The sequence below is a fragment of the Neopelma chrysocephalum genome, unplaced genomic scaffold (genome assembly GCF_003984885.1).
Source record: "Neopelma chrysocephalum unplaced genomic scaffold, ASM398488v2 Primary Assembly neopelma1_119, whole genome shotgun sequence".
NCBI lineage: Eukaryota > Metazoa > Chordata > Aves > Passeriformes > Pipridae > Neopelma > Neopelma chrysocephalum.
The window spans coordinates 641276-652041 of record NW_020897781.1 but is presented as its reverse complement, the minus strand read 5'-3'; the positions used below and the strand labels follow the sequence as shown (position 1 = coordinate 652041).

General features: G+C 65.9%; 2 protein-coding genes across 2 annotated transcripts in view; both read left to right on the top strand.

Annotated features, from left to right (window-relative positions):
• The first annotated feature begins 4612 nt into the window (after positions 1-4612).
• On the top strand, positions 4613-5502 carry ID1 (inhibitor of DNA binding 1, HLH protein). The gene is made up of 2 exons (XM_027697471.1): positions 4613-4970; positions 5173-5502. Exons 1-2 carry the CDS (start codon positions 4650-4652, stop codon positions 5212-5214), a joined length of 363 nt encoding a protein of 120 aa, XP_027553272.1. The 5' UTR covers positions 4613-4649; the 3' UTR covers positions 5215-5502.
• A 3228-nt stretch (positions 5503-8730) lies between these two features.
• LOC113974446 (bactericidal permeability-increasing protein-like) overlaps positions 8731-10766 on the top strand; it is a 3629-nt gene continuing 1593 nt past the window's right edge. The window contains exons 1-9 of the mRNA XM_027697574.1: positions 8731-8878; positions 9110-9224; positions 9316-9444; positions 9537-9692; positions 9813-9876; positions 9990-10050; positions 10214-10305; positions 10398-10655; positions 10752-10762. Of these exons, the coding sequence (XP_027553375.1) occupies positions 8731-8878; positions 9110-9224; positions 9316-9444; positions 9537-9692; positions 9813-9876; positions 9990-10050; positions 10214-10305; positions 10398-10655; positions 10752-10762 (1034 nt within the window). The remainder of the gene's footprint in view (positions 8879-9109; positions 9225-9315; positions 9445-9536; positions 9693-9812; positions 9877-9989; positions 10051-10213; positions 10306-10397; positions 10656-10751; positions 10763-10766) is intronic.

Genomic DNA, 10766 nt, shown 5'->3' with positions numbered 1-10766 from the left:
CAGAGGATCCTGCATCCCTCTGGCCATGCCCACTGCCAGAATAAATAGAAAGTGTTTGCTGGCTTGGCAGCCCCTCCACAAAAGCCGTATTGAACCATAATTCCCTGCGCCGGCTGCGAGCACTAAAAGTGGCGCCTCGCGTTCTGCCATCTAATGACCCTTCGCAGGCTCCTACAGATGTTTTCTATGACTTACAGCTCCTTTTCCAACAGCCCTGTCCACAAAAACAAGAGGGGCCACTTTAATTCCAATTAAATACCTCCAGCTAAGCAAACAGTGTGCAGCAGGGCCTGGGTACAGCGCGGCCGCCAGGCCCGGCCCACCGAGTCGCTGAGTCTAGACTCCAGATGTGATTTCACCAGCCTCCAGTGTTCCGTGGAAAAGGACTCTGGCTCTGCCGTGGGGCTCAGCACCCTGCCCCAAGCCAGGACCCCCTCCCCACCACGGCATGAGGGTGTGTGTCCCCTGGTGTGGGGCTGGCAACGCGTCCTGTGAGGCTCTGCATCCTCCCTGGCTTCGGGTGGTGTGAGCTGCTGTCCCCATGGCCTCGCATGCAGCCTCCAGAGCCCCCCAAGGGTGCAGGAGCAGGTTGGAGGGTGCACAAGGTCACCAGCGCCAGCATTGCCCACTCTCCTGCCTCCCTGCTACCCTCCAAAACTCGGTGGGGGGGAGGGGGAGCTTGTGCCCACAGTAGGTGTGGTGGGAGTGTGGTCAGGAGCTTTCCTGGGGCTGCAGGGAAGCGGAAGGCCTGGGGAGGGGAGAGCAGGGTCACCCTTTGCCCTGCCTGGCCGATAAGCTGGGGCTGGCCAGGAGGAAGGAAGTGTGTTGGGCTCTGGAAGGAGCCGCCAGCAGAGCCGGCGCCGCGGCAGTCCCCGGTTCCCTGCCTGCTGCACCTGGGCCTGTGGCACCTCCGCTCCCGGCACTGCCGCGGCCACACGGCTCCACTGAGTCTGGACCTCCGCTGGGCCACCTTCCCCTCTCCACAGGATCCTTCTGGCTCAGGGAGGGGGCTGCGGAAACATGGATGTGCTGGCTCCAGCAGGAAACCTCCATCTACTTATCTGCACCCAGCCAGGGCAAGGGCCAGAGCTGCCTGTTCTGCTGCCAGCAGCTGTGGGGTTTGGGATGATCCTCACCCACCCACTCACCTCCCCTCGGGGCAGTGGTGTAGGTGCCCACCGGCCAGGGGAGTCAGCCCCTGGGCACCCTCCCCTCATGCCAAGCTCCCATCAGGAATTGCAATGGGGTGGTAGGGGCTGAGCTAGGGGTGCACAGGGGGCACACCTGGGTGCAAGACACCATGCAGGGGGATGGTGGTTTCATGTTTGGAGGGGTGCTGAGGTGAGGGGGGACACGCTGGGGCTGCTTGTCCCAAGAACCCTGTGGAGCTTCCCCACTGCAGCAGGGATGCAGCTGGTGGGATGGGAGATGATGGGTGATGGGTTCTGCAGTTGCACCTTGTGCCCCACGAGGCAGAGCTGGGGATGCCTGGCCATGGTGGTGACAGCCAGGATCCCACGGGGTGGTGGGTGCTAGTAGTGAGACCCAGGGTCCCATGGGGTGGTGGGTGCTGGTGATGAGACCCAGGGTCCCATGGGGTGGTGGGTGCCAGCAGTGGCGCCCGGACGGCGGCTGTGAGTGGGAGAGGAAGCAGCCAAGAGCAGCCCCAGCCCCAGCCTGCCTGCGAGGAGGGGCAGGAAGCTGGAATAAATCCCAGGAAGGGCTGCCTGGCTCCAGCTGGTCTGGGCTGCAGCGGATGGAGCTGGGAACGGGAAGGGAGAAGGCGGGAGGGGAATGCGCAGGGGCTTTCTCAGGCCTCGGCCCCGCTCCAGCTGTGCCGGCAGCCCCAGCACATCTGCAACCCTGGCTCAGCATCGTCCTGCGGACATGGGGGGCTGGAGGCTCAGTGCAGCCCCAGGGCTGACCTGCGGATGGCACCGGGAGAGGGGACCTGGATACAGCTCAACCCCAGCCAGGGCAGAAACAGCCCCAGTTTGGGGGTCCTGGTCATTGGGGGGTCCCCCAGCCTGACCTGTGCTGTCTGTGCTGCCTTCCCTGCTCCTGCTCCCAGCTCTGCGTGCCGGAGTGAGGGGCTGGGTGCTGCCAGGACTGGGTGCTGCCGGTCCTGGGGTGCCGCCTGTACCCTGAACCCACTGTCACAGCAGCACAGGCGGCCCCCGCGGCCCCTCGCTGGCCTGGCGCGGCCGTGCCCTGTGTGGTCCCGGCGTGGCGAGGAGGGGGCGGCCGAGGGCTTTGATGTGCTCGGCTGCCGGGCAACCCCTGCTCGGCGCAAAGCAGCCGCCCCCCGGCTGCCCCCCCGGCCGGGCTGAGCCCCGCCAGCGCCATATGGCCGAGGCCGCTGTTACCGCTCCGCACGCCCCGTTCCCAGAATTGAGATGGAAATGAAGCTCTGTGTTCTGCCGGACAACACTGCTGCGCTGTGCCACGCCGGGACCCCGCGGCCAGCTGTGGACAGAGCAGCGTCCCGGAGCCACACCAGCAGCCTCAACCCCAGCACCTCATCCCCAGCACCCCAACACACACAGGGATGGGGCGAGGGTGTCCTGCTGCCCGGTGGCATCCCATGGGCCGGGGCAGCCGGAGCGGCTGTGCCACATGTCCCAGGGCGGTTGTGCCACGCGTGCCGTGACACCCACCACGGCCGGGAAGGCCGTCCCTGTCCCCGCGCCGCCCGGGGTGGCCGGTGCCCGGGGCCGCGGGGTCCGGCCCGTCCCGGCATTGTTGGCGGCGCAGCTGGCGGTGGCGGCGGCCGGCCGGCGGCCCTGAAAGACATTCCTGCGCACAATGTCCCCGGCCTCCCGCCGCGGCCCGGCCACTGCCGCCAGATGGGGGCTAATTAGCAGCTTTGAGAGCCGCGGTGGGAACCGGGCAGCACCGGGCCCTCCGCCGAGCCCTGAATGGAGGGGGCGACCCCAGCGCCGTGCCCACCCTGGGAACCGCCACCGCACCGGGCTGGGGGACACAGGGAGGAGGGACACAGGGAGGGACAGGGGGGACAGAGTGATCCAGCTCCCCCCCAAGCCAGACTGGCCTGGCTGAAATCCATCCATGCTCCCCAGGATTGCTGTTCCCCCCCAGAGGAGGAAGCGGAGGGGAGACCCTCGGCTCCTTGCATGCTTGGGGGAGGCAAAGGCAGGCACGGGAGGGTTTACGCCCAAACCCACCCCCACAAAGGGCAGGGGGGCTGCTCTGGCACCTGGGCACACACGTTGGTGTGCAAGGTGAAGTGTATGTGTGCATGAGAGTGCATGGATGTGCACACACGTGTGTATGTGTGTACCTGCACGTGCATCCATCTTTCTTGTGTTTGTGTGTGCACTTGTGGCTGTGTTTGTGCTCCATAGGTTTATGTGCGTGAATTCTCCTGTGCATGTGTTTGGGTATGTTCCACACGCATCTGTGTGTGCGTGCACGTGTGTGAGCACACCCACACTCACCCCCTGTGTGTCTGTGCACACGTGCACCCACACCCGCGTGTCACTGTGCACACGCCCGTGAGCGTACAGACTTCAGCTTTGCCTGCTTTCCCCTCCGCACCGTTTCATGCTGCTCGGCGTGCGCCGGGGTCCTGCTCGGGGCCGTCCCGGAGCGCTGCCTGTCCTCCCCGCAAGTGCGGGGTAATTAGCAGTAACCCTAATTACATCCCGGACCGGGAGCCCTTCGGGGCAGGGACTGGTTTTCTCTCGTGCGGAGGCTGCAGCCGCACCAGCGGGACCTCCGCCGGTTTCCCCGGCAGCAGGATCGTGCCCGCGCTGCCCCACGCACCCAGCGCTTGACTCTCCTGCCTGCTCCCCGGTGAACCCAAACCTGGCCACCCCGCCCCGGCAGCCGCCACCGAGCAGCTCCACGGATGTTTGAGCGCCGGGACTGGGCTGCGAGCGGGAGACACCGAACCGGGGAGGGGGGGGGGCGCACGGCACAGCGTGTCCCCGGTGGGGATGCCCGTGTGCCCGTGTCACCCCGGGGTCCCGGTGCCCCCCGTGGGGTCCCGGTACCCCCGCGAGGGTTGTGGTGCCCCCGTGTCCCCGTGGGGGTGGCGCTGTCTCCGTGGGGGTCCCGGAGCCCCCCGCGGGGGCTGCAGGTGTGTGTCCCCGCCCCGCCCCCGTCGCCATGGGCACCGCCCGCCCGGCGCCGCGCTGACAGCGCGCGGGGTTTTATGAATGGGTGACGTCACGGCCCTGGCGTCTCACGGTCTGAGCCGCCGGGGAGGGCGGGGGGGCGGCGGGGAGTGCGGGGGGGCCGAGCTCCCGGAGGGGCACCGGGGGCCCGGAGGGGACGAGGGGCGAGCGGGACTGCGGGGAGCCCGACACCAGGAGCCCGCGAGGCAATTACTCGCGCTAATGGCGGGGTACAGCGGGCGCTCCGCACCCCCGTAGCCCCCACAGCCCAAGTCCGCCACCTCCTTCTCCCCTCCATTGCCCCTTTAAGACGCTGCCCTTCCCGGGCGCGTGAATGGAGTGGGCGGGGCCTCCCCCGCCCGCTCCGCGCCGCCATTGGTCGAGGCGCTCCTCGCGGCCCCGCCCCCCAGTCGGCGGCGCTCTATAATTGGCGCGGCGAGGTGCGCGCTCGGCTGTTCTGCCGCAGGGTCCCAGCGCCGACCGTCCCGCCTGGCCCCGCCACCCCGAGACATGAAGGTCGCTGCTGTCGCCCCTTCGCCGCTGCCCGCGGGCGCCGGCGGCGCGCTGAAGGCCGTGCGGCCCGGGGAGGCCGCCCGCTGCGGGCCGGTGCCGGGGGTGTCGCCCGGGGCGGCGGAGCAGGCGGCCGCCGCGCTGCTGTACGACATGAAGGGCTGCTACTCGCGGCTACGGGCGCTGGTGCCGACGCTGCCGCGGCACCGGCGGGTCTCCAAGGTGGAGCTGCTGCAGCACGTTATCGATTACATCTGGGACCTGCAGCTGGAGCTGCAGTGCGGGCCCCCACGCCCCGCCGCCGCCGGGGACCCCCCCGAGGTGAGTGCGGACCCTCCGGCACCGACCCGGTCCCGCGCTCCCGCCGGGCAGCACCGGCGTCCCCCGGACCCTCCTTCCCACGATCCGCACCGCCCCCTTTCCTTCCCGGCGATGTCCTTTTCTCCTGCCCCCTTCCACCCCCGTAGTCCCCGAAACCCCTCTGGCAAGTATTGACCGGCAGCTTCGTCCCCCTTTCCCGCAGGCTCCGTGCATTCCCGCTGCTGACCGGATCCTCTGCCGCTGAGACCGCTCGGGACCCGCCACGGACGACATCCCCGGGATCCCGGTCCCGCCACGGACCTCGTTTGTCCCCGGGATCCCGGCCCCGAACGCCACGGCTCGCCTGCATCCCTGGCCCCCGGCAGCGCTGCCCTGGGGGGTCCCCCCGCAGTCTGGGCAGGGGGTGCCGCGGGCCGTAATCCTTCCTTCTCAGATTGCTGAGAGCATTCCCCGTATTGTATATTACAATGATGCTGGAGAATATTGTTCTACAATAGCTGGAGTTTTGTTATTAAACAAGCCCTGATGACCACACATGCCTCTTCTTCCTGCTCCTCATACCCCTCCCCTGGGGTTTGGGGGTGCTCAGCCCCGGGGATGTGAGCCCCCATCAAACTGGAAGGGCTTGTGCAGACCGGTGTGGGCTGGGTGGGTGTGCTGTGGGGTACAGGGACTGGGCCCCTGTGGTGGTGCTGGGGAGGGTGGTCTCTCACGGGTTGCTCCCAATTCCCTGTGTGCTGGCCTTTCTCAGAGCCCACAGAGCCTCTCCCAGTGGCTCCCGTGGGGTCCATAGCTTACTCTCTCCTTCACTCCTTGGGCTCAGACATGGGGTACTGGGGGCAGACACAGGAGGAAAGACTGCACACCAGTTCCTGTGGTGGGATAAAGCAGCAGCACTGGGATGCATCTCCCCCTGGTCAGGTACCTTGCTGGGATGATGACACAGAGGGGACAGTGCTGGGAGCCAGGTGTGGGACTCTGTGTCCAGATGGGGAGTGTGGGGGTCCCCATCTCCCCGGGCAGGGGTGAGTTTGCCCGGTGGGGTTCCCTCACTCCATTTCCCAGCTGGGCCACCTGCACCCAGCAGCCTTCCCACGGCTCCTACAGTCACTGCTGTGTCAGGGCTGGGGTGCAGGGCTGGTGCTGTAGGGGATGCTTTGCATTGCAGTGTCCTGGGGGGGGTGGGGAACAAGTCCTGGGGTGCTGCTCTCTGTGGCCCCACTGGTGTTGCCCCGGTTCTTCCTGGTTCCAGCTCTTCCTGGTGCAACTCCTGCCTGTGGAGACAGAAACCTTTTGGGACAAGGAAATTGCATCAGGGGTTGTGCAACCCTGCGGGCTGGGGGATGCCCCTGGCAGCAGGACTGGCCTGAGCTTCCCCATGACTCAAACACCTCAAGGACCACACAGCCTCCTGTACCAGATCCCTATGAGCCCGGTGGGAGAAAATTGGAGTGCCTGGAGGGACTCTTGTTGCTCTGGGGGAACCCTTTAAACCCCCCAGGGTTCTGCAGTCAGGGGTTGGGTGCTGGAAGGGGTTGACCGGCCCTGGGCACAGGTGTGTGTATGTGTGAGCCTCTGCACAAGCATTTGTGTGTGTTTGCATGTTCACAGTCACAGCTCTGAGTGTGTCCATGTGTGTCCGTGTCCATCCATGCCTGCTCGTGGTTCCCCAGTCCAGCAGATCCCTTGGCAGGGAGTTGTGACTTGGGGAACCCGGACACTGCCTGGCCCAACCAGCCCTGTCCTGGTGGCGACACAGCAGTGGGGGGCACTTAGCGGGGTGTCCGGGCTTTGGGGTTCATGTGGATGAACATGTCCATCATCGGACGGGTCCCCTCTGTCACCCCCACTGGTGTCTCCTCCATCACCCTCCAAGTCCTCTTTATCACCCCCACTGATGTCCCCTCTGTCGCCCGGCTCCCTCCCTGTCCCAGAGCGCGGCACTGTCGGGGCGGTGGGTCCCTCTCCTGGTGTCCGCTCGCACTGCACGGCCTGGACTGGACTCCGTGAGGAGTCCGGAGGTCGCCGGGACAGGGAGAACCGGTGCCGGGGGCTCTTCTCGGCCCGGGGGCGGTGCGGGAGGCGCTGGGGCTCGTCCCGTGCCGTGTTCCCCAGTGCCGTCCTTACCTGTTCGTTGCTGGCAGACGTGGAATCTCTAGATGGAGCCGGGGCGAGACGGGCTCCGTGCGTGGCTCTGTGTGTCCCCATGTCTCTGCCTGACCCTCTGCCCAAGCCCCGCGTGCACCACGACCGAACCCTTGCGATGCAGCCCCGATCATCACCTCCCCCTCAGGGCACGGGGACAACACGGTGTGGCCACGACCGGGAGCTGGGGTAGGGGCTGCCAGAGCCAGCCCAGGCTCGGAGCGGGGCCGGCGCGGCTGAGCCGCCTCACACGTGCCGGGATGCCGGATGCGGCAGCACCAGGATGCACTAGAGAGCCCCAGGGAGTGCCCAGCCCGCGGGCACCTGCGCCCCAACCGGTCCCTCGGTGTTTTCGTGGGACCTGATTCATCCCGGAAGGGATTAGGAACTGGGGAACAGGGTGACGTTCTGGTCTGACCAGGACCCTGGATGGACAGTGGTGACAGAGCCTGTCCCTGTTGTTTGCTGACACGTACAGTCTTGGGGACACTGCATAGCTGGGATCCATGGTGGGACCTGTGGCCCCTGTGATGTGGGACACCCTGCCCGCCTGCCATGGTGAGTGTTGGCACAGAGAGGGGGCACCCGGGGGTAGAGGGGCTGTGGTGGGCATAGGGCTGGGGTCAGGGTCAGTGCTGGCCTTTGGGATGCTGTTGGGGGCCATGGCCACCACTGGAGCTGTGGGTGGTGGCACTGGGGGTCTCAGGCAAGTGGCAGCTGCTCTCAAGGGCTCCATAAGGTACATTATGGAGGGGTTGTGGTCTCTCTTGTGAGGTTGGCCATGGGCTCTACATTCCCTTATGGTGCTGGGATGAGGCCCTGGCCCTCCCAGAGGGATTTCTGTGTTCCCCCGGGCTGGATCCAGGAGGGCAGCTGGACCCCTGTCAATCATAGCCCATGGCACTGTCTAGCTGGAAGGATTCACTCCAGCTGGGGAATGGTTCCACTGATGGGCTGCTCCTTCCCTGCAGCCAGGGGTTTTCAGAGGGGATTGCACACTTCTGCTCTTGCTCTGACTGCCCTGACCTTCCCACCACTTCCCTGGGGGCTGCCACCGCAACTCGGCCACCCTGGTCCCCACTGAAGATTGGGTGACCCTACACAGCGCTCCCAGAGCCCTTCCCAAAGTGGGAACAGCTGCTGCTCCCCAGCGCAAGTGGGTCTAGCCCTGTTTGCCCCAGTGCAGCCCCCCTGTCCCAGGACCAGCTCACTGTGTTCCCGCACTCCTGTGCCCCCAGGCAGGGCACAGCTGAAGCCCCTGGTGACCCTGGCCCAGCCGTGTCTCTGTGTGTCCCCACATTCCAGTCACATGCCCCTGTGGGGAGCCCTGGTGGGTTCCCCCGGCTCCTGTGCATCCCTGTGGTGGGGGGTCAGCAGCAGGCAGTGGGGGACCCCCCCTTCCTCCTCTCCCACGGTGGGAGTGAGTGGGGAACAACGGCAGAACCGGCTTCCCCTTTGAGTCACACGTTGGGCAAGGCCGGGCTTTCGGTGGCCGGAGTGCTGTAGTGTCCCCACATGTGCTGATGTCACCCGGGACTCCCTGTCCCCGATATAAGTCTTGGCTTTGCTGGTGCAGAGGGAAGGGGTCTCTGCACCAGCTGCGTGTCCCCAAGCCATGTCCTCTGCTCCAGCCTTCAGGTGCCAGCACCATCCTCGAGGTGTCACGTGGCTCTGCCTCCTGCTCCTGCTGCCTCTCTGTGTCCCTGCCACCATCACCAACCCTGGCATCAAGGCCTGGCTGACCAGAAGTTCGCTGGAGTTTGGTGGGTCTGTGCCCCTGACTGGGCAGGGGTGGGGGAGGCCAGTGGGAGGTGATGCCCAGACCAGTAAGGATGGGGGATGGAGGGGACCAGTGGGCACCTCCAGGAATGATGCCAAGCCTGCCAGGAATGGGGGATGGAGGAACCACCCTGGACCTGTCTGCTTGCCCTCCTGGCACCCTGGGGACCCCAGCCTCTTCCTTGGTGTCACCATAAATTCCCACTTTGCCCCAGGCCGCCGCTTTGGGCTGGAGCTGTTCCAGTCGACGCTGCAGAAGGAGCATGAACTGAACCTGACAGGATCCTACAACATCCCACTCCTGGGGAACCTCACCTATGCTGTGCCACGGTAAGAGTTGCCCCTGGGCTCCCTGTCCCCGTCCCTGTCCCCGTCCCTGTCCCGGACACAGCCATCAGCCCAGTGTTCCCGTGCCATGCAGGATCCACATCCATGAGCTGCAGATGAACGACTCCACACTGGACTTTGCCGAGGACGTGGGGGTGAGGCTGATGGTGCAACGTGCCCAAATCCAGCTCAGTGCCAACTGGGCAGCCCAGCTGGGTGCCATGTGAGTCCTCATGGGGGCAGGGACGGGGACCTGGCTGGCTCAGGGTGGTTTGATGTCACTGCTGTCCCTGTGCTCACCTGCCTTGTCCCCAGCCAGGACAGCGGCTCCGTGGAGCTCCGCATGCGGGACCTGGCCGTGGCAGCGGTGCTGGGGGTGAGCGAGGACGGTGGTGGCCGCCCCACGGTGTGGAACGCTGCATGTGACACCCATGGCACCGACCTGCACATGGAGTTTCACCGTGGATACAGGTGATGCCGAGACCCCCACTCCATCCTGTCCCTGGAATGTGGGGACTCCCGGTGCCCCAGCCAGGGTGGTGGGCTGGGGGGTGTCGGTGGGTGACCTGATCACCCCACTCTGCCCCACAGCTGGATCTACAACCTGCTGGCACCGCTGCTCCAGAGAACCCTGCGGCAGCAGCTGAACAAGCAGGTGGGTGCTCAGCCCCTGTGCCATGGGGTGTCAGTGTCCCTATCCCCCTCAGCCCAGCAAGAGGCTTGGGCACCCCCATTCCTGGCCTCGCTGATGCCCTGCTCTGCTTCCAGCTCTGCCTTGAGCTCCAGAGGGGCATTGACAAGCTGGATGCTGCCCTGAAGCACATTAAAGGTGGGTGAGAGGACCCCAGGACCAGGGATGGGCAGGGTGGTCCCAGGGGCCATGGACAGCCCCACTGTGGAACTAGATCCTGTCAGCCCCTGTGCTGACAGCGCTGGGGCTGTGGGAGGGGGCTGGTGGTCCCACTGCCCCCAACTCCCTCCCATCCCTGCAGTGTCCACCCAGCTGGATGCCTTTGCTGCCATCGACTACTCCCTGCTGGGACCGCCGGCCTTCACAGCGGAGCACGGGGACATTGCCCTCAAGGTAATACCACCCTGGGCATCCCTGGGGCAGATTTGGGAACAGGGAACAGGGCAGCCTGGCTGAGCCTCACATCAATCTGTCTGTCTGCACAGGGGGAGATCTTCAGGGTGGGCATGTACCAGCAGAGACGCTCAGCACCGCCGGTGGCACTGCCCATGGCACTGCCCATGGCACTGCCCGTGTCTCTGCCCACACCACTGCCTGTGGCACTGCCCACACTGACGCCTAAGGCACTGCCCGTGGCACATGAGCCCATGCTGCTGATGGCTGTCACCGAGTTCGTTGCCAACTCGGCCGCCTTCACGTACTTCACGGCGGGGGCCCTGCGCAGGAACATCTCCAGTGACATGGTAGGGACATCTGGAGGGCAGAGCTGTCCCAACTGGGGTGTCCCCGCAGCCACCTGTGCCTCGACCCCAGCACCCTGACCCTTCCCTGCCTTCCAGCTCCCACAGAGGTTC

Coding starts and splice junctions, on each gene's coding strand:
- ID1 (XM_027697471.1), top strand. CDS start 4,650: ATGAAGGTCGCTGCTGTCGCCCCTTCGCCGCTGCCCGCGGGCGCCGGC. Junction 4,971..5,172: donor CCGCCGGGGACCCCCCCGAG/GTGAGTGCGGAC, acceptor CCTTTCCCGCAG/GCTCCGTGCATTCCCGCTGC.